We start from the raw sequence: 22,900 nt of genomic DNA, 5'->3' as shown, positions 1-22,900 counted from the left end.
AGAATGGGATGCTATTAAGTCAATGGCTTCCCATCATCACTGACCAGCAAATCTACAGGATTGTACTTTGGCAAATGTTTAGTTTCTACTTTAGTTCTAGTTCTCTAATTCTAGTTTAATTCTAGTAAATTCTAGTTTGGTGACTTCTTGCTATCTTGGAAAGGGGTTAGGTTAGGAAAATGAAACTTTTAGGGATGGATCTACAGGCTAAAGTATGTCCTGGGAAGGTATTTTGAAGTACCTACCTCCACTACCTCTCCTTCTAGAGGGCCCTGAAATTTTGTCTAATAGCATTGATTCATTAAAACAAAAATAAAATCTAATTCAATACTGATTTTGATTTGCAAAAGTTTTTCTACAGTCTTGAATATTTTTGTGATACCAATTTTTCACTTATTTATTCTGTTCTTGGTTATTACATCATGTTACATCACTGCAAAGTTTATATTTTTGCCCATCTAATTTAAGACAAACTGTCTGCATATCTAATGAAAACCAAAATTTTAGAGAGGCAAAATCTATTGCAAGGCAAAGGATACTTATTCAATCTAATTGGTAACTTTTCTTTCATTGATTTCAAGTTGGTTTTTGTTGTTTGATTCAGTGTCTTTTTTCCTCTTGTACAGTTCACTTAAGAAGGTTAGATTTTGTTGTTGTTTCTTCTTTGTTCCTTTTTTCTTTTTCCCCTTTTCTTATTTTTTTGAGCACTGAGGACGACTTGGCAGAGGTCCTTGTCAAAATATTTGCTTGTTTTTCATATTTTGCTACTGGCTGATAAAATCCTTGTTTTTCACCTATTTGATTTTTCTCTTTTTATTGATTATTTCCTTTCTTTGTGTTCATATGTCAAACATTTTATATTCTATAATGAAAACTATAAATCCTTATTTTAAATTAGATTGTTATACCTTAAATTGCACTTGCCACCAATAGGAAAAATCATGTGCCCACCAGTTTCAATGATGATAGTTAGTTCTCTATGGCATCCCAAGCAGTGCTCCATAGTTTATTGAGCCACTCCCTGTCCACTGGTGACTTGAGTACATCCATACCGGTAGAGGTCACTGTTTTTCCACTGAGGGAGTTCCACAAGTTGACAACTTTATTTGAAAAGAACTTGTTCCTTAGTCTGGTGTTTGTTTGTTTCTAGGAAAGCTTATGAGAGTGACCACAAATTCTCTCTGAATTGTCTGGTCAGAAATGGTATCCTTATCATTTCTTAGCTTGTCTGCTGTTATCACATTGCCTTATTTTTGTCTATACATTAGAGATGGTATTCCAAGCTTATGAAGACAGGGGGGATAAGGGACATCATAGAGGTCTTTAATACATTTCTTGCCTCCCTGTGGACTGATTACATTGCTGGTTCCTCAGTTTTGTTGATTGGGTATGTAATATACATTCCAGACTCTAGCCTCAACTCATCATCTACTAGGCCACCAAGATCTCTCTCCATTTGGTTGCTGAAAATAGCTTTGTAGGACCCATCACTACAATTCATATGGTACTGAGTTTACCATATTGGGTATGCTATAGTTTGGGTCTTTGGTGGCAAATTATATCAAATGTCTTAACAAAGCATTCAAATATATTCATCAAATAAACAGCTTAAAATATCAAAATCAGTTCACAAATTTTCAGTATAATTCCTATCATATTAAGAAATTTATAAAACTCTTAAGCTTTTGCAGAATTATCATTTTCATTTATTTTGTCCTGTAGTCTATTGTAGGCACTAAAGTACTCATCAAGCTTTGTTTCAAATAAACAGTTTTATTATTTGTTAAAAATGTTAACAGTTAAGAATTATTTTGTGGATAATAGGGGCTATAGTATTTAGAGCAGGGCTGAATTTGGAAGAAGAAAGGCCTAGAACATTCTTAAAGCCAGATCCTTCCCCCCCCCCTGTTTAAGTTTAGTAAGTCATGCAATAGATAATGATGAAATATGTGTCAAACATAATATATTATGATTAGTGCAATTCATATTATTTGAAATTCAATCCTAAATTATACAAATCTGTGACAACCTTTCATTTAAGTCAATTTAATTATTACTGTTATGAATGGTAAATACATGTAGCCTAATATTCAAATAACTTTTGTAACAATCATAAAATTACCATATTTTATTTCAATCAAATTTATTGAATCAAATTGAACTAAAAAGAAACAAAACTGAAATAAAATTGGTAAAATAAAAAGCATTTCTTTCACCCATAAATCTTACATAAATTCACCAAGATTAATTTTTCTGAAAATCTCATTTTCAATTCATGAAATTGCCTACTCAATCTAATCAACTTTTCAGAGAGCTGATATTTTGTAGCTAGTGATCAGTAAAATAGTACTGTTTTGTACCACTAATTTATTGGCTAATATTTTTTTTATTAAGAAATGACCTGATGGAAATACACAATCTAAAATCAATAGAAGTGAATGGGTTAACTTCGAAGACAACACTGCCTTTCCATGACAAAAATATAACAGTTCAAAATAGGGATGAAACCTTTTAATCAACAGTGAAACAAATATAAAATTTTATCTGAATATTTCAGACACATATATAGTGTCCATCATCAGTAGTTTTACTGCTGATGATGCAGCACAGTTTACTGCTGATGATAATAACAACAATCTAAGCTTAAATTGCTGTAAGTTGTATAATTGTCCAAAATGCAGTTGTGTCTTCTTTGCTAGTGCTGCTGTAACACGAATTCTAGCTGCAGCCTAAAGTGGTTACACTTGTGGCAGAATAGGGTTATGGCAAAAAAATTAGCAATTTACCCTAGGTAGATGTAAGTTCTAAGGAATGGTTCACAGGCGAATTTACAGGAATAGAAAAGTGATTGTCAAGCTTCTATCTCCACCCCTTTCCCACTTATGAGGCTATGTGAGAACAGGTAGACATGTTTTAGTATTGATGTAATGTTTTTTTTTTAGTTTGGATTAGTTCTTTGTAGTTAGTTCCATATAGTGCACATCTTGGCAAAGTAGTTCCCAGCATTAGAGCTGGATTATAAGCAATTTTTTTTGAAGTCAGGAAGTTAGAACTTTTTGTCATAGAGCATTCCCAATATAGTTTTTCAAGATTAGAGGCATAAGGAAAAAAAACCCTTATAGACCCTGTATTCGGGCTGTATAACCGTTTCAGAAAGCTAAACGCCTGAACAGATACATTCCAAACTCACTAAAGAATAGTTTCTTGGGGAACCCTACTGATAACTAGAACAAGAGGTAAATGCATAATCTTACGATTGTCATGGTAATATCCCCAGCTCATGTATAAGAATCTTTTTATTGGAAATCTCCAACCCAATTGATTATGAAATCATGCTATTTGTAAGCTTTCAGTTTAGGAGTTAGATAAGAATGATCTGTTTTTTTTTTCAAATGACTTAGCTCAATCAAGGATACATATATCAGCTGGTTAACCCATTTTTCATTTTTTTTTAAATCCTAGCCTGATTCTCCTCCTAATGATCAGCAAAAGATTTGATACAATGTCAACTAAAGATGTGTGCATTTGCCCAATTGTGTATTTATATGTAATTAATACATATAAATGGGGACAGAATGCAACACTGCTGAACTCCCGATTTATACAAAACTGGCTAATAATCTCATTTTCTACCTTACCTGCAATAATGTTATTCTCGAACATAGCTCTAATCTCTTTAATATATTTATCTGGTATATCATACAAGGATAGGACTTTTGCTAAAGTTCTTCTATCAGCTGATCAAACGCTTGCTCATTATCGATAAAACTGATGACTAAAGGTGTCTGATGACTTGGGCACTTCTTAATTATTAACCTAAGAGGAAATAATTTGGTCACTGATCTTAAAACTTCATTTATGGCATGTTTAAGCCCAAAAAGTATCATCATGTCAAGTAATTTGCTTCCTAAAGAAGCCAGGTTAATGTCTCAATAAGTATGACACTCATTCTTATCACCTTCCTTATGGAGGTTTTTGTGTACAGTGTTTGTGTATTTGCCGAGTTGTCAGGTGTATAACTCCTGAGTACCCATAGAAGGACAGATTTGGCTTCCCACCTATAGTCGAATATAAAAAGGCCTCAAAATGGAAATGGTGTTTCCAGTTCTTCTGCACATATGTATCAATAAATATTAAATTTTGGAGTTGTTGTTTTAACAGCATAAATGAATTAAGTTAAGAAACTCTTTTCCAAGAAAAAGAGTTTTTCCTAATGAACAATATTAAGAATTAACAAAAATTAACATGAATCAACAAGTTAAACTCAAAAGAAGAAATATAAGTATGAATCTAAAATGAACAGATGCCATAATGAATAACCAAGTTAACAGAAATTACCATAAGTAAGAGTCAGGTTACCATCCCATCAAACCTCCTAAAGATAGAGTTTCATTTGTTCTTTGCTGAAAATGATATAGGAGTTTATTTGTTTTACGGTAACGTGAAAATAGAATCAAAATGCTAATCAAGTTTCCAGGAAAGAAAAAATTGATTCTTAAAATAGACACATTTACGACTTCCTGTTTAGCTTACTATTTTACAATTTTTCCTATTTTTTCTTTTGGTTTTATTTCATTCTAGAGCCTCAAAAATGAATGCCTAAGTAAATCTTCTAAAACGACAATCGACTATTTGTTTACTGTGACAATATTTGAAATTACTTGATTTGTAAATTATTCATCATTTGATTTTCCGTTTACTTGAAAGGAAGAAAACAAGGATTAAAGTTTGTTGCGTATTAGATCGGTAAAAAGAAATTGAGTTTTGAAGGATAGTGATATGTAAAAATAAGTTTCATGAATCTTAAGCAACATTTCATTTTTCAATGTTTTTCTGAAAAAAAACTATTCAAAATATATTTTGTCTTCAGTAAGACATAAATGACACTCAATCCTTTAGAAGGTTTCAGGGGACAGGAGTTCCACTCTTATTGGTGGCATCTTTCTTTTCATTTTGAATTGATTATTTGTTTGAATTTTTGTTTGTTTTTTAGTTTTACATTGGCTATTCATTTTGGTGTCTGTATATTTAAATTTTGTTCATTAATCCTTGTTGATTCTGGTATTTTCAAGTTTGAATTAATTATCGGTTTTAATTTCATGCTCATCATGGCTTCACTCGTTGTTGCCTAATATTTTCTGCTTTTTTCAATTTGACTTATTAAGCGACTCTTTTCTACTCATTTTAGGATCTATTAATGCTCTTTAATTTTCTTTAGTTTTTTTTTGAAAAACATTCTTAAAAATTAATTCGTTTTTGTTGTTAATTGGCATAGTTTCCTTGTGTGTTAAGTGTAGGAGCATTCACAAAGATCTTAAGTTTTTCTACTTAAGAGTTAAAATTCTAGATTGCAATGTGATTTTTACGCCAAATTTGAACATTTAATCAAAATTACTGGCCAGTTCTAGTTTCACTTAATAAATTTGAAATGATGGTTTCACTTACAATTTGGACTGAAGAGGCAAAAGATTTTTTATCATATATAAGCCATGATGATTTCTGTTCTGTGTAGGCTCCTTTGAATATAGTCATATTTTATTCAATATTATATCTTAGCCTATATTATTATTCTGTTGTTTTAAACAAAATAAATTATGAAAATTCTCTGTTTTTATAAGAATGATTTCCATGATGAATTTTTCGAAGCATCTTAGAAAAAAAAAAATTTGCTGAATATGTGACATGCACTTAGTGCAATGTCTGTGGCCTCTATTGTAACTGGCTAGGGAAGTGATCATTGGCTCTTGAAGCTTACTTTTGTCTGAGGAACGGGTGATCACACGAAAATAAATTATCTAGGTTTTACACAGCACTTTTGAGCATCTAAAATAGATAAGAACAATAATGGAAACATAAACAAACATATCAAGAAGAAAAAAAAAACAGAAAAAAAACGAAAGAAGAAACAGTGTTGAAATTTGCTTAAAATTTCTTAGACAGGTTCCAATGATATTTTGCTATGAGACATTTAATCACTCCAAAGAGAAATGTCCAGGAGTCTAAAATTTGTGACGGAAGTTTGGATGACTATAGCTATGTGCCCAAAAAATTTCAAGCAGATCCTGTTGCTTATCAAAAAAGGTGGTTAGGGTGGAGGCATATCTCTTGCCTTATTAGCTGAAGTGTGTTAGAAAACTTTCCTGTAAATGTGAGAGAAGAGGCATTTGACTCATATATATATATATATATATATATATATATATATATATATATATATATATATATATATATATATATATATATATATATATATATATATATATATATTCATTCTCATGATGTTTCCCCAAGGTACTTGCTCTGTAAGTTTGAAGCCAAATGACGCCAAAAAAATTGCCTGTGTATTTGCTGGAAATTTAGCACCAAGGGGTGGGGCTAAAGGGTTCAAGGACTAACTTTGTGCCTTCAATGATGCAGGCCCAATAGGGTTAAAAAAAGGTTCAACATTCATACCTATCTTTGAAAATTTGGCGGTACAGTGGGGGTTAGGGTGTTGCAGGGGAAACTGGCCTTTTTTGTTGTCTAATCATAGAGGTTGAAAATCCTTAGAAGGTTCTTGCAAAAAAAAAAAAAATGCTTGTGTGAAGTACCAGTAGACTGAAGACTGATACTGCATATCTTGAAAGGCTTGGCAGCAGAACAAGAATTGGTAAGGCTGTCTGTCCGTGACCCAGTGACTGCTAGTCATATCTGCCTGAGCCTAGACTTGATGGATTTGCTCACAGTATACTATTGCATGTCGTAGGCTGTATGAGAGGCCAAAACAAGTTTCAATACATCAAGTTACATTTTTAAGGGAAGGAAGCGGAGAAGTAACCTTTGCCTTTGCATCAAGGAACAGATAAGACATGGGTAACCCAACAAGAAACAAAGGCCAGGAGAAAATAGAGTTTAGAGTCAGCTGGGGTCTAGAGTGGGATTGCTCCTAACATTTTCAAAGTTTTTTTTTGTCAGCTCTGAAGCCATGTACATGAGGAACCAGACAAGCTAGCACTTTCGGATTATCACAAATCTCATTTTCTGTCGAAATTAGCTTTGTAAACTAGAGGATCAGTTTCAAGGTCTTTGGGTCTATTTCATTGATTTCAAACTTTTTTTTGTGCATTGACCCAGAACTCTTTTTGTGTTCTGAGGTCCCGTTGACCCAGGGCTCATAACCTGTAAGTTTCAAGATCATCAATTAGCACAGCCTGGGTTTCACACTTATCGTGGTTCTGGTAATCTCCTTTTATTTTAGTCCAATATTTTATTTTATTTTATTCCATCAATTATTTTGGTCTTGCTGACCAGAAAGTCTGGCAAGTTTAATTTGCTATGGGTCTAACCTTCGCCTCCACCCATACATATTTGAATTCCTTGCAAGATTCCGGTTTTAACCGAGCATCATATGTCCTCCTTTTCTACTAATATGTATTTGTGAAGAACAGGCCAACTATTTAGTTCGGAGCACTTGCCCTTGGGTCTGCGTGGGTCTTGCTCCCCACCCTTTGACGCACATTTTCTAGATTCTTAAAAATTTTGAGTGAAATAAAATAGAAGAATTTGGATCCAATGCACTGGGGGGGGGAAGGCATGTGATAGGGTTTGGGTCTTCAACCACTTTGCCCTTAAAAAAGGTAATGGAAATTTCTAATTCCGTGCTTGTAAGCCCCTTTCAAGTTTATACAACAACCCTTTCTGTGCGCAATAGCAAGGGAAAAAAGTTATACATGGGAAAAACATTGCTCTTTTTTACTGCACGTCACTTCAGTGCTTAAATTGTAAGGAATGAAATTTCTTTTTCTGTCAATGTTCCTTGGAGTTTCTCTCTGGATTTAATTAATTTTTTGCAAGAAAGCTGGGAGTAATTAATTATTCTAAAGCTTTCCTTGTATTATACACACGGCTTTTTCAAGAAGAAGGATGGAGGAAAGGGGATACAGCCTGCCCAGAAGGTCTGTAAAAGCATTTTGATGAATTTTGAGTGCACACAGCTTTTTCAAGGGGAAGTATAGAGGAAAGGGTACACCGTTTACCCAGAAGGTTTGTAAAAGCATTCTGATGAATTTTAAGTCTCACGCTTAAGCTTTACAAAGGGAAAAGTTGTTGATCAGAGGAATTCGCCGGATCTGTAGATATTACTTAGGGAATCTGTGGTATTTTGCTCAGGAAAGTACTGGAGTTAGGCAAAATAATAAACTGAAGTTAAGCTAAAGGTGTATACTGGAACTTTTCGTGAGATTGTACCAATATTTGACTCATGCAGTATGCATAATTTGGGTGAGTGAATGTAATGGAATTTTGCTCTAGAAATAGACCAGAATTTCTCTCATCATTTTGTTTAGTAGTATACAAAGTTTGGTCAAGAATTGTGCCTGATCTTTTTTTTTTAGGTAATCTACTTGATTCTGACTAGAGTAATCTATAGAGTTTGTTCAGGGAATCTACCAAAATAAAGGAACTTTCTAAAAGCCGGATAAGGAAATCTAGTAGCTTCTTAAAGTTTTAGTTGTGTTGCTTCAAGAAAAAAAAAATCTTTTTTTGTGAAGAATCTTTTATAATTCTTACTCTGGCCTTTGAATGAAACTATTTCACTCAACTATGATTGAAGCTTTTCTTCTGTCAGATAAAACTTGGGTTAAAAACAGATTTTAACAGAACTTTCCGCTGGTTTCGAAAGCGAAGGAGAGATTTTACACCGTCCTTCATCTTGGTGAAGTATATATTACAGTCAGTTTTTTTTTATTTTAAATTTGCTTGCTTTAATTTAAGAAATATTGTTCAGGCAAGTTTCCCTAATGAAACATTTTACGCTGAATTCCAATATAGAATAAATAGAGAAAGTAAACTTAAAAATTTATTGTCTAAAAATTGTAGATATTCGAAAAGTTAGGTGATACTTTAATTGTCTTAAACAATAGGATTTTAGTTTTAGAAAGTCTAAAGCCCTTAAATTCCGAAAATCTAACCCTTATTGCGCATAAACCGGTATAAAACAATAGAAAGCTACTTATTGCTTTCCCAAATTTAGCAGAAATTGTTGCGTTTGATGCACAGTGAACCATTTTTGGGCCAAAAACTGTAGGCTACTGAACAGTTTTACTTTAGTTAAAGTTCAAATTATACCTCTAGAGACTCTATAATCACTTGCTGCTATATTCCAAATCTGTTTTTGATACATTAAATCCTATCACGATTCTCTTTTTACTGCCATCCCATTTATTCCCTTTCCAATAAGATGTTCATTTTATTTCAGTACTTGTATCCGTGTTATTATCCACCAAGGTTTCGGTCAATTAGCTGCTGAGTACGGTCCAATGAACAGCCTTTCAATTTATTGAGTATATCACTGGAGTATTTTGTCAGCAGAATTTTCGAGTTTTAACCACGATCAGAGTTAGCACACGGAATCAACTGGAAACAGCTCCTCGTGTCCTTGAATCTCTGGAAATTTGTTGGATAAGGAGTTTGCTCTGTGTCATTGAAATTTTTAAAATTGAGGAAAGGGGAAAGGCTTAATTTTAGAGGAATTATGACTGAAACTTAAATAGACAACTTATTTACGACTAAAGAGGCATTTTCCAGTGATATTGTAGGAATGCTTGAAATGACAAATACTGTTATCTTTGTCTGTATTCATTTGTCCATAACTACAAATGAAAGTAATTATGCCACAAATATTATCATTTGGTCCAGAGTTTGGATTAAGCTGTTTTTCACACAAAAAAGGGATAAAAAAGTGACACATTTTTTAAGCCTATTAGCAAGCAAGATTTTGCTATTGAGTGATAAAATTGAATAACGAAAACAATTTTTTTTCAACTGGAAGTAAGGAGTGACATTAAAACTGAAAATGAACAGAAATTATTCCGTATATGAAAGGGACCTATACGTCTCGCTCTTTGCGTGAAAGTTTTTTTTATTGTTTTAAAAGATGGAACCGTAACAAAGAGTCAAACTAGCGTAAAGAGCAAGGCGTTGAGGAGTGGATAGCCCATTTCATATACGGAATAATTTCTGTTCGTATTGAGCTTTAATGTCGTGCCTTACTTTCAGTTAAAAAAACTTGTTTTTTTTATTTAATTTCTGAACGTTTTTGAATCAATGCAGGTTTTGATTTTGGTTCATTGCACATGAATAATTAAAACGAAATTTTGCACATTAGTTTTCGCTTTCTGGTGAAATGGCTTTCTCAAAGTTTTGTTCGGGCAATTTTTAGAAAAAAAGGGGCGGGGAGGGGGCCTAGTTGACCATCAATTTTTTTTTAAGACCAGTAGAACTTTTAATTTTATTTACGAACGTTTTTGTAAGCAATCTATATATATAAAAATAAGTTGTCTGTGTGTGGATCTGTGGATCAGGTGACGTCATGTTTGTCCGCATATGACGTCTGAATTATTTCACACTAATACAAAAGAAGAAAAAAACTAAAAAAAGGTAAAAACTACAAAAAAAACTAAAAAGAAAAAAAAACTAAAAAAGCTAAAAAACTAAAAAAAACTAAAAAAAGGTAAAAATCTAATAACTAAAAAAAACTGAAAAAAATAAAAAAAGGCAAAAACTACAAAAAAAATAAAAACTAATAAAAAAACTAAAAAAGCTAAAAAACTAAAAAAACTAAAAAAAACTAAAAAAAGGTAAAAAACTAAAAAAAACTAAAAACTAAAAAAGAAAAAAACTAAAAAAAAGGAAAAAACTGAAAAATAAAAGAGAAAAAGAAAACTAAAAAAATATGAATAAATATATATAAAAATAAGTTGTTTGTGGGTTATGTCTGTCTGTCTGTCTGTCGAGTGACGTCGTGTTTGTCCGCATATGACGTCTGAATTATTTCACACTAATACAAAAGAAGAAAAAAAACTAAAAAAGGTAAAAACTACAAAAAAAACTAAAAAGAAAAAAAACTAAAAAAGCTAAAAAACTAAAAAAACTAAAAAAAGGTAAAAAACTAAAAACTAAAAAAAACTGAAAAAACTAAAAAAAGGCAAAAACTAAAAAAAAAACTAAAAACTAATAAAAAAACTAAAAAAGCTAAAAAACTAAAAAAAACTAAAAAAACTAAAAAAAGGTAAAAAACAAAAAAAACTGAAAACTAAAAAAGAAAAAACTAAAAAAAAGGAAAAAACTGAAAAATAAGAGAAAAAGAAAACTAAAAAAATATTAATAAATATAAAAAATATAAATATAAATATAATATAAATTAGCAATCAACAAAGCACCGAGACACAAATGACGACCGGGACACAGGGAGTATAAATGACGACCAGGACATAAGTAAAAAAAAAAAAACTAAAAAAACTAAAAAAATGGTAAAAACTACAAAAAAACTAAAAACTAATAAAAAAACTAAAAAATCTAAAAATCTAAATAAACTAAAAAAGAAAAAAAAGAAAAAAGGAAAAAAATAAAGGAGAAAAACAAAACCAAAAAACGAATGTATATACAGACCGGGACACCGGGATACAAATGACGACCGGGACACAGGGAATATAAATGACGACCGGGACACAGGGACACAACTACAATGGGGACGCCGGGGGGCACAGGGGGATATAAATGACGACCGGGACACAAGGAATATAAATGACGCCCGGGACACTCAAAGAGAAATCACAGACTGGAACACCGGGACACAAATGACGACCGGGACACAGGGAATATAAATGACGACCGGGACACAGGGACATAACTACAAAGGGGACGCCGGGGTGCACAGGGGGATATATAAATGACGATGGCGACTCAGGGAATGGTCGATTAGCAATCACCATCAACAAAGCTCAACGGCAATCATTAGAATCATGAGGTATAGATCTGAATACGGATTGTTTTCCCATGGACCATTATATGTTGCATGTTCAAGACTCGGTAAACCTGAAAATCTATTTATATGCACAGACAATGGGACAGCAAAGAATGTTGTATATTCGCAAGTTTTACGTAGTTAAAAACATATATATATATATATATATATATATATATATATATATATATATATATATATATATATATATATATATATATATATATATATCTATATTCACAGGTGGGACATAGGGACACAACTACAATGGCGCGTAACTAATATGGCGCGTAACGACTTACGCGCGCGGGGGGGCTTGGGGGGGGGCGCGAAGCGCCCCCACCAACTAGGTGTTGGGGTGGCGCGAAGCGCCACCCCAACAGCTAGTAAATAATAAATAAAGCTAAATTTTGATCTTGAGGGATAATTCTGATAATAGATTTTATGAAATTAATTTGATGCATGGTTTGTGGTGCCCACTGGGAAGTATGATTTGGGTTGGTAGTTTGTTCTTTTCTATGTTAATGTGTTTTTGACGCCCCTTTCAAAAATCTTTTTGGATCACTGGGTGGCTCTTAATCTGGCACTTTTATCTAGTTGAGCATAGGAAATACAGCTTTCCCATTAAAAGAACTTGTCGAAACAGGCAAAACACAAAATGGTAGATACCAATTGTGGAGATACAACGGAGACCAGCATATGAACGTATTTATGAAGCAATGTAAAATGCTTAAAATCTGAACTCACTGCTCAAAGTCCGAGGGGAGAGTTGAGTGCAGAAACTCTAGCTAGAGCTGCAAAGAAGTAACTTAACAAAAGAGGAATTAGGAAAAAGAAGAAGAAAAAAAAATATGCCTCAGGGTTTGAAAGAAAAAATCTCTATAGAATATTTGCATTTTTCAGGGTATTTTTGAACCATACTCAACTGAATCCCAGATATTAGGACTTTTACAAGTCTGTTTCTCTAGCTCTTTCCTATTTTGATAGCTATAGTTAACCTCCATAAGAGATATGCTACCCCAATAAGTGAATTTGTTGAAAAAAAAATCTAGAGATACAGTCAAAACTATGAAGACTGACGAGGGAGGAAACCTTGACGCTTCAATATAGGGAACTTTACTGCTTTGACAAAAACCACTAGTGACAATGCACCCTTATACTTTGGGAACTAGAAAGATTCAAAACAAGGTTCATTCTAAATGATTAATGATTAACATTTGGACTGCTATAAAAAGTCCAAGTTTACCAGGATTCAGCCTGAAATTTTCTGAAAGGGCGCATATCATTTTGTTTTAAACTTATTTTTATTGACTATAGAATAATTAAGAATAGGCTATATCCCAGTCCATAAGCTACTTTGAAACGAATTATATCCAAACATAGCTTCTGACTTTTTTGAATAAGTTTCGCCTTCGTCCCAATGTAAATAAAAATAGAAAATATAAAAGAAACTCTACTACCATTTTTGTCTCTTTTTTGTAATTATCTTGTATGACTTTGCTGGGTAATACAAGATGGCGTTGGTTGTTTTTTTTTCTCAAAGACAAAGATGAATTTTCTCTCTTAACAGTTCCCCATGCTCTTTGACTATGGTTATGATGAACACTAAAATCCAAAGATTCAGCATTTATTTTTGATACTGATTCAAGAGGACAAAGATCATGACAATTAGTGTTAAACAGCCATTTTTTTCCAATCAATGTTGGATTTTAAGGAGTTAAAAGTTCCTTTAAAACTGATGTCCATTAGCGCTACAATGGGCATTATTGGCTTTCTTGGGAGTTAATCAATTTTTTGAAAAATTATTTGCCTGAAAACATAAAATTCTAAAGAATACTTGCATAATTTCTTTGCAAATGATTCAACCTAATTATAAAAAAGAGATACGCATTAAATAAGAAATTGCAAATCAAGCTTAACCAAATGCTTTACTGTCCACATTTTTGCTTATGATTCAGCTAATGAATATCCATATTCAATCTTAGCTAAAAAATGAAGTGTTTTCCGTAAATGGTAACAATTAAAGGTTTTTGAAGTTAGAATCCAATCAAGGATGGATTCTAACTAGAACGTTATTAATCTTTAAAAAAGATTGTCACTAATGTTTTCGACCAATGGAAGTCGTTGGTATGTTACACTATTAACACTCTGTAATACGGAACTAGATAATGAAAAGCCTGGAAATCAAGCTTAGTAGCTTTACTGCACCATTGGATGACCCAAATAAAGAATTTCTTAATTTAGAATAAATTGTGAAACCCATCTATTTGAACGCCAGAATATTGTCAGGCTATAGGGCCATTAAATATATCAGTTTCTTCGTATTTTTTATTTATATTTGCTCGTTTCAATTTTCTTCGAAAAAAAATTTCATCAACAATCCCTCCACTCCCAACAGGAGGATATGGGATATTCTTGTACTAAGATTGGTCCAAAGAACCACTTCTCTCCCGGAGAAATTGCGTACATTTTTTTTTTGCGTTTTGGGCCCACTCCCGCGTGAAAAAGATCATATGAGAACCCTAAACTTGTAGATGTGAGTACATATGCTCGTCAAAGTCGTTATTGATCAACTCTGTCGTTGAAAAAAAGAAAGCGAGAAAGAAAAAGCTAGAATAAATTTGCATATACTAGAAAGTGAGAGGCAGTGCTTTAGTTCTGCCTAAGTAAAGTGCCCTTCAATTTATTATCTTATTCTTCGTGTATTTTCTTCTGGCCACTTCATATAGAGGGGGTGATCCTAGAAACTTGGGAGGCGGCTTATTTGATCGTAATTTAAAAGTTCTAATGCCCTTTTTAAGAGTTTAAAATGATTAGAAGGCAACCAGCCTCCCTTTTTTAAATATTTCTGCTACCCACCCCTACCGTACCCTTCATGATGTTGGATCAAAATTTTGAGAAATTTGTTTCGTTAAGAAATGTCAAAAAGTGTAATAAGTATGCCTCTAGAATCGATATCACCCCACACCTCCAGGGGTAATCAGCTTAAAATGCATAAATTACCCATTGTTTGCAGTTACAGATATATTATATTAGAAAAGGCGACCATATTTGGTCTTGCTTGTACAATCTGGTAAGAGCTCTTGGGGATCGTTTTCTTGGTCAAGATCCCTAGAGCTTTCCAAGGGTGTAATCTGGTTACGACACTCGTGTCTGTACTAACCAAAAGATGCTATGCGCACCTGAATTTTAAGTTATCTGTAATTTTTTGGGAAGAGTTTCGAGAATTGACTTGTAATTTTAATGGAGTATTAGTGGACCCACAATTTTGACTTGGGGAAGGGAACAGGGACAAACTGATAGACATTTTGTGCATCCAGGTCATCGAAACAGCCTATCTGCAATATCTTGTGAACGGCTTGGAGGATGAAGTTTAAACTTCCAGGTATTGTTTGGGAAAGGGAAGCGAGAAGATAGAGTAAAAGGAATTAAAGTTTTGTGGCGAAGCAGGGGTCTAAAAAATTTTTTCTCCGATTCACTGAAACTTTTGCACGACAAGCTTCTATGGGACTTCTAAACTCTGTGTAGTTAAATTACTAGGTAAATCAAAAGACGCCATGTATTGCCAGGTTATTAAAATAGCGTATTCGTTATATCTCGGTAGCGGTAGGCTCTAAATAAGTTGAGTGGTGTAGCACCACCTTTATTTGTAAACTTTGATTAGCCTTGTGATATTAAGCTACTGTTCTGTTGTTACTTTGGAGTTGATGTTATGACAAGTAAAACCACACAGCTTAAAATACGAATAATTTTTTATAAACTGCAAATGACGCCCTATCCTTTAGAAGTGTCAGGGGGGGGGGAGTAGCTCTATTCCTGTTTGTACTAATTTCTGTTCGTTCTGTGTCTGACTTGATTATTCATTTTAATCTCTCTGTGTTTTAGGATTGATTTATTCATCTCTATCAGTATTTTTTATCTTTCTGTTTGAACTGGCTACTCATTTTGATTTCTGTTTGTTTTAGGTTTCATTAGTAGTAGATAGGAATTTGTGTTCGTTTAAATTGGTTTCCATGTAACTCAACCCTGTTTATCTCAATGGCGTTCAACTCACCCTATTTAACTCAGCCCTCCTTCAACTCAACGTCTATTCCTTTCAATCCTATTTAACTCAATCGCCATTCAGTTCAACCCCAGTTTAGCTCAACCCACACGCAATTCAACCATCATTCAACTAAGCCCTGTATAATTACACCCTAATTTAACCCATGTACCTCAAGCCCCATTCAATTCAATCCCCGCTTAATCCATTCCCATTTAACTCCACCCCTATGCAACTCAGCTCCCGTTCAACTCAACCCCATTTCTTTATTGTTCAAAATATGTATAAAGCTCTGGCTTTTTTTAAATTTCAAATATTGCGAATATGGTTTAATGTTTATTCGCCCTCTTATCTATATATATTAGTTTCCTTCTAGATATATTTTTTTCTAATGTCTATGATCTTACTAAAACTTTACAAAGCTAATTATCAATTATTTTCTTATAATCAGGCATTATATTATCGGGCGAAGATCAAATAAATTTTCCCGGCTGCTACTGATTCGGATGTTTTTTTTTTAAACTTTGGGGAGGAATCTTTTTCTGTATTATGATGTTGAGGCCAATTTTATAAATTTTATTATTATGTGCCCACGTAAAATTTTGCACACAGGTGAGGGTGTTCTATGCACATCACTTTGTATTTTTTTTTTGTATTTCGGCTTTTACGGTATTTAGTAAAGATCCTGCAGTTAGTTTGGATTTAGAAGCTGTTTTTATATTGTATATTTCAGAATTGTTTCTTTAATTTTCACTTTGACCGAGGAATAAATGGTAGTTATTCGTAGTTGATGTTTGGTTTATTTCATCTTTTTCTACAATTACTGGTTAATTCTAGTTTTTGTTTCTTCCTCCTATAGTTTGAGAAGTCATTTTTTAGGGTATCCCTTTCCAAATGAAAATTATTTTGTTCTCCATGTACTCTCGTGATGTTAGTCTTAATACCCTATCAATTACGGAAATAATAATTCCCGTTATAATTTGAATAGGGTGGTTTAACATGAAGTATAAGTAAAAACTATTATTCATGGATTCACAGTAAACTGAAAATACTAAAATATAATTTTTCCCACGAATCCACATATCTTACAACGATATCTTATTTTCTACTTCTTTTTCTATATTAAAATTACTCCCCTTTACAGTTATTTGGATGTTTTAGAAACCCTCAATTTCTATTTCCCTAGCTCTGTGTCTTTTACATCCAAATTTTTGGATTTACCCTTTTCAGTAAAAAATGAGATCAAAGCCTTGTAGTGGCGTCAATTAACAAAAATGGGGAGGGGGTGGGGAATATATCTTTCAAGATCTAAAGGTGAATTTTGTCGTTTTATACAATTGAAATGCAAAAAGGCATTTCATTGATAACACAAAAAAATAAGTTTTTTCAAATATAGGGGGAGGGACCCAGAGGGGGCATATACACCCTCGCCCCAATTTTTACCTCTGATGCATCATTATGTTGGTTTTGTTCGGAGGTTATTCTTCGCATAGAATTTCTTGCCCAGTAGCTTACCAATACCTCGCTTTACTCCAATGCTTAAATTGTCAGAGCTTGGCAGGGTTGATCTTAAAATTGTTTTTTTTTTTGTCTTGTAGGCTTAACAAAAACTTTCCTTAGAGATGGATTGTATTAATAACAGTCGATAAACCCGAAAATCACTTTCCCGCTCTCCTTTAAGCATGGTATTGTGTAGCATACCGCCTTACGAACTACCAAAGCTATGATGTACATATCAGTTACATATAAATGTACTATAGGAACAGTAAAACTTCAGAGTTGATTTTCTGGAAAACCGCTTTCTTGCAGGTATTAAATTTTGCCTTCAAGGAATGAACTTTCAGTATTATAATACTGTTCTTTTCAACAATCTCCGAAAATGATAGCAGAAAATGAGGTAGAAAGTGCTACAATAGTAAAATTGAACGTAGAGATAGAAATGGAAGATATTTTAAAGCCGGAAAACGACGTAAAGGAAGCTGCAGATTCCGTTGTACTGGTAAGTGTTTCTTATTGTATTGAATAACCATTTCCTTAAATTATAGATAGGCTAGCTCTAAAAGTATGGGTGCAAAAGAATTTATATTGGAGGGAGAGAGGGCAACAACTTGAAGAAAACCCCCGGCTTGAATGGAAGGGGTGGGGTATGAAACCCTAGTCCCCCCCTACTGGCGTTTCTGTGACACTTTCCATCTGTTACTTCAAGAAGTCCACAACTCTGTGAGTTGTTGAAAAATTCGTCTCCTTATCATCATCGTGATAGAAACGGTGGACCCACCTAACTTAATTTTCTCCGAGGCTCACATGATTGGAGTTACTTTGGGCAAATGAATTCTAAAAAAAAAGCTCAAAATCATGGTGAGGTTGTCGATCAGTAAACAAATAGTTGCGGATTTAAGCTCCTGACGCTAGTGACGGTTCTAAGCCTGAGCAGTGGGCAGCTTCCTTCCCCCCGTTCTTCTGACATTGAATTTCTTTTATTTCATATGGTAAACCTTGCCCCCCTCCTAGATTATGAGGCCTAAAACCGCTACAGCTTGAAGCCAAGCACGTCTCTATATCTCTAGCACCCTGAAAGTGAAGGATAAACTTAAAAGAAGTAAAAATACAGGTATGTATTATGCTAAGATAGGTTATGCTATGGTAGATCCAGGCCAGACGAGCAATGCTTGCCGATCTTACCTTCAGATCTTGGGTCTGCACCCCCCTCCTCCAAAGAGAAAATGACAACATTTTCTCATGTCATTTCGTATTCTTGTCATTCTTCTCCTTTTTTCAGTTTTTCCCCTTCTCAAATGCCAATCTGGAATAAATTGTTGCTTACAGGCGAATTATTTCCGATTTTGTAAAATTCTTGGTAATTTATCTGTTTTGTGTGTATGTGCGTGCATTATGAATATATATTTTCTCGTGTAGATTTTATACAAAAATTAAATTTTTTCGATATATTTCAAGTTAAAATTATTTTTTTTTTAAAGAACGGTTGGGTTTCTCAAATTGCTATGGTCCGGACTACGTAGAAAATGTTCAGGGGAACCGCTTTTTCTTTTATCTGTTGTCTGTCGTAGCTACTTTACTTAGGATCTGTTCTTCAAACAAGTGAATGAGATGACACATAAAATTACCTGACACGTCCTTAATTTCGATTAGGTCATAATTATATTGGCTTTCCCATGCGTTTTCCAACTTCAGTATATGTGATCTTGTTGAGAAAGCTGACACTCAATAGTGTCCTGGGATACATTTTCTGAAAGGATAGAATTCGCTTTCTTAATTATTCATTTAGTTTCCAGCATTCCTAGGAGTAAAACAGAGTTGCAAACACGTTGCTTTTGAGTACTCGCAGTTTCAAGTAGACAGCACGATTTTGGCTTTGACAGATATTTGTCGATTTGTTGAAAGTATGTTTAGCTGTTTGCTTTATCTAATTATCTGTTTTAGTTTCTCTACTTCTGTAAAGTAACTTACTTCTTGTGTGTTCAATTTGCAAATTCTAAATATGGAGTTATTACTACTACTAACAACTCACTACAGCACCAAGTCGCCTGATACCAACACTGTTGCGCACGCTCTTCTTCCATCCCATTCTATTCAAAGGCTCCCTCTTTACACCCTCCACATAACCTTCAGTTTCCCTTAAATTTTACCTTACGACATCCTCCTACCCCATTTGGGGTCGACCTGCTTTTCCTTTGCCCTTATATGGATGGCCCACATGGACGATCTTGGACTATCTGTCATCCCTCATCCGAAGAACATGTTCTAGCCATCTCAACATTTTTCTCATTATAACCCTTGACAGCGCGATTGAACCACATTTTTTGCACAGCCTACTGTTTGAGACAAGTTCAGTCAGAGAGGTACCCAAACTAGTCCATAGACAATCTCTCTGGAAAACATCTTGTAAATCCTCCTCCGTCTTTCGGAGCGCTTACGCTTTAGAACCATACTTGACCACTGTTATCACTGTAGCTTCCAATATTCTAATCTTGGGTCGCAGATTTATATTCTTCTTCTTCCAAACTTTGTTTCAATTGTGAAAAAAACCTTAGCCTTGGCTATTCTACTTTTAAAATTTTCACTGTATCCACCGTCTTTACTAATAATACTACCTAGGTAAGTGAAGCTGTCCACCTGAGCAATCTTCTCATTACCCAACATACCTCTTTACCTTGAAATATGTCCAGTCTTAGCGACATAGTCTTCTTAACATTAATTTTTAAACCTATTCCTCTGTGCTGGAACTGATAATACCCAGCTTTGTCTCAAGGCGCTTAATTTTTGCACATGTTAATAGTACACTTTTAAGTACAACTCATTGGGTGAGGTCAGTATCTTAGCGAAACAGAGTCCAATTTAAACACTGTGTGGTCTGAAGTAACCCAAACCAGTCATATGCGTAGGGAAGGGGTCATTAAGGTTTATACTCCTATTTAAGATCTGGCTATTTTTTACGATTTCCCTGGATATTTTTTATCGTTTCCACATAATTTGCCTATTTTCAGGCGTTTTCCTGAATTATACTCCCCTTCATCCGTAAAATATAAATCTCATTTTATAGGAGTGTTTTTTATGCGTCTGTCCCAAGTAACGTGTAAACGGTATGGTGAAGGAAAAAAATGTCTCAAAAGTCTTATTAAAAAAAAAAAAAGATTGAATGACTGATATGAAGGTTTTTTTTGCTACAACAGCTATCTACTGTAACATACTTAAACTTTTAAGGGATTTGATATTCAGCTATGGCGATATTTTATGAAAAATGAACATACTTCTGATATAATTTACTATTTGTTGGAATTAGAATAGAATCGTAGAATCGGTTTTATTTTGCACAATCTCTCGTAGTCATAAAACTAAATGGCGCTTGTGCTTACAAAAAAAAAGATTAAATCAAACGACAAAAAATCCGAAGACAAATAGGATAAAATCAACAATTGTTATACTTTGATACAAAGAAAGGGATGAATGAGTTGGAAAAACGATTTGTGCGTGAAGGAGGTGCTGCTAATCTGTCAATTTTCTTCAACCTAGTACTTCGATGTTTCACTAAAACTGGTGGTAGTATCGATCTGTATTTATCACTTCTGAGAAGATATTGGCCAAATTCAAGGATCAAACTGAGATGACGCTCTTGAAGAGAGGGAATTTGTAAAGTGGATAATGCTAACTTATATTCGGTAAAAGCATCGCACAATATTACTTTGACTGCTCTTTTTTGTATTGACTCAAGCTGGTCACTTAGGTAAATAGTGTTATTGACTTGTGGGCCCCATACGGGACATGCATACTCTAAAATTGGTCGAATGTAAGTGAGACAGGCTATTCTTAGTTGTGTCACTGAGAAACCAAATCGACGCATTAGTATAAGTGTCCGCATCGCACTATTTGCCTTTTTGATAATTGTATCGACATGAAGGCTGAAAGAGCAGTCGATGCTAAACTTAACACCAAGCACTCCTGCCGAAGATTCACTAGGATAAGGAAGAGGAGGAGGGCACACAAAGTCTCTCTTCAGGGGATTAAAGCGAAGGATTTTAGTCTTTCCTTCGTTGATTTGGAGGCTGTTCGCAGTACATTCATCTTTAAATTTGTTGATTATTTCGTTACAGAATTGGGGGACAGCCTCAGACTTTCTTCATAGCCGGAAAGGATGAAATTTATCACTGCCAAAAACAGTAGACTATCGAGCTTAGTACCTTGTGGGGCTCCGCATGTAAGCTCGACCCATTCGGAGTCGGTATCTCCTGGGAAAAGACTGTAAACGCACTGATAGCGGGCTTGTAAAAAATTGATCGCTAAAAGGAGAATATGTTTTTGCGCACCCATGGTGCGTAGATTTGTGATAGCAACGGAATGGCGAATAAGATCGAAAGCCTTTCGATAGTCTACGAGGAGAAGGTCGACTATAGCACTTCCTCGGTCGAGCCACTCGACAATGAGATGGTACATCCGTACTAAATAAACGGTTGTGCTGCTGCCTCTTAAGCATCCATACTGATACGGGTCTAGATGTGCAGAGACCTGTGACATAAGTTTGCGGTAAATAAACGTTTCTGCAACTTTAGAAAGGTTCGGAGTTATTGATATAGGCCGGAGTTGATCACAAGATTTCGGACACCTTACATTTGGAATAACGTGGACATATGCTCTTTTCCAAGCACTAGGGAATACTTGCTGACGGGAACATTGGTTGATTATAGAAGAGAGTGGCTTAGCAAGAAAACCAATTGTGCGATCTTATCATCTTGGTGAAACAGATTTCAGTTCAGACACTGGTTTCAACGGATAAGGGTGGTGGGATTCAGGTCATTACCCGAATTTCCAAATTCTATATATATATATATATATATATATATATATATATATATATATATATATATATATATAGATATATATATATATATAGTATCAGTTCAAGTACCTTATTCTTAAACGATCAGTCAAACAAAATAAATATCGATAATGTTCCTTGGACTGTGTGGTCTCGGCGTGCGGGAGAAATAATCATCAAACAATTTATGTCCTCAAGATGCCTGTGTGTGAAACAAAAATTTTATTCTTCCAAAAAGGGCAAGAACCATTCTTTGTTAGGGCACAAACCCCCAAATGCGCGACCAAAAATGTTCCAAGAAGGTTTTTATCCTGATTAGCTTGAGACTTTTATGAATTTTTGCCTGAGCTAACTCAACTTTCTGAACTCCATTGAAGGTGTTTATTTGACACCTCATGACTTAAAACTCGCGACTTAAATCACAACGGGTCTGAGAATAATAAAAAAAATATTTAAAATTGATGGCTCTTTGATCCATTAACAGGAAGGAGGAATTGAATTCACACCAGAATTTCTTAAATTATGCTGCTAAAGATTAAAGAATCAAACATATACAAGCCTGCTGCGAACCAAGTGCCTGGGTGAAGCCTAGATTCCCGGTACTATATATATATAAATGTACTAGCTGTTAGGGTGGCGCTTCGCGCCCTCCAAGGCCCCCCACGCGCGCAAGTCGTTACGCGCCATATTAGTTACGCGCCATTGTAGTTGTGTCCCTGTGTCCCACCTGTGAATATAGATAGAT

At 34.2% G+C, this 22,900-nt stretch overlaps 2 protein-coding genes across 2 annotated transcripts in view; one reads left to right on the top strand and one right to left on the bottom strand.

Moving 5' to 3' along the window:
- Window positions 1-9,240, bottom strand: part of LOC136038638 (leucine-rich repeat-containing protein 24-like) — a gene marked incomplete at its 3' end in the record, with an annotated part of 65,186 nt that extends 55,946 nt beyond the window's left edge. The window contains 1 exon segment of the mRNA XM_065721884.1: window positions 9,106-9,240.
- Window positions 9,241-9,367: 127 nt separating this feature from the next.
- The window catches only part of LOC136038636 (phospholipase D1-like), a gene marked incomplete in the record, with an annotated part of 372,020 nt that continues 358,487 nt past the window's right edge, over window positions 9,368-22,900 (top strand). The window contains 2 exon segments of the mRNA XM_065721881.1: window positions 9,368-9,641; window positions 17,634-17,823. Of these exon segments, the coding sequence (XP_065577953.1) occupies window positions 17,704-17,823 (120 nt within the window).

The sequence above is a fragment of the Artemia franciscana genome, chromosome 18 (assembly GCF_032884065.1).
Source record: "Artemia franciscana chromosome 18, ASM3288406v1, whole genome shotgun sequence".
NCBI lineage: Eukaryota > Metazoa > Arthropoda > Branchiopoda > Anostraca > Artemiidae > Artemia > Artemia franciscana.
This window is presented reverse-complemented; position numbering and strand designations above follow the sequence as displayed.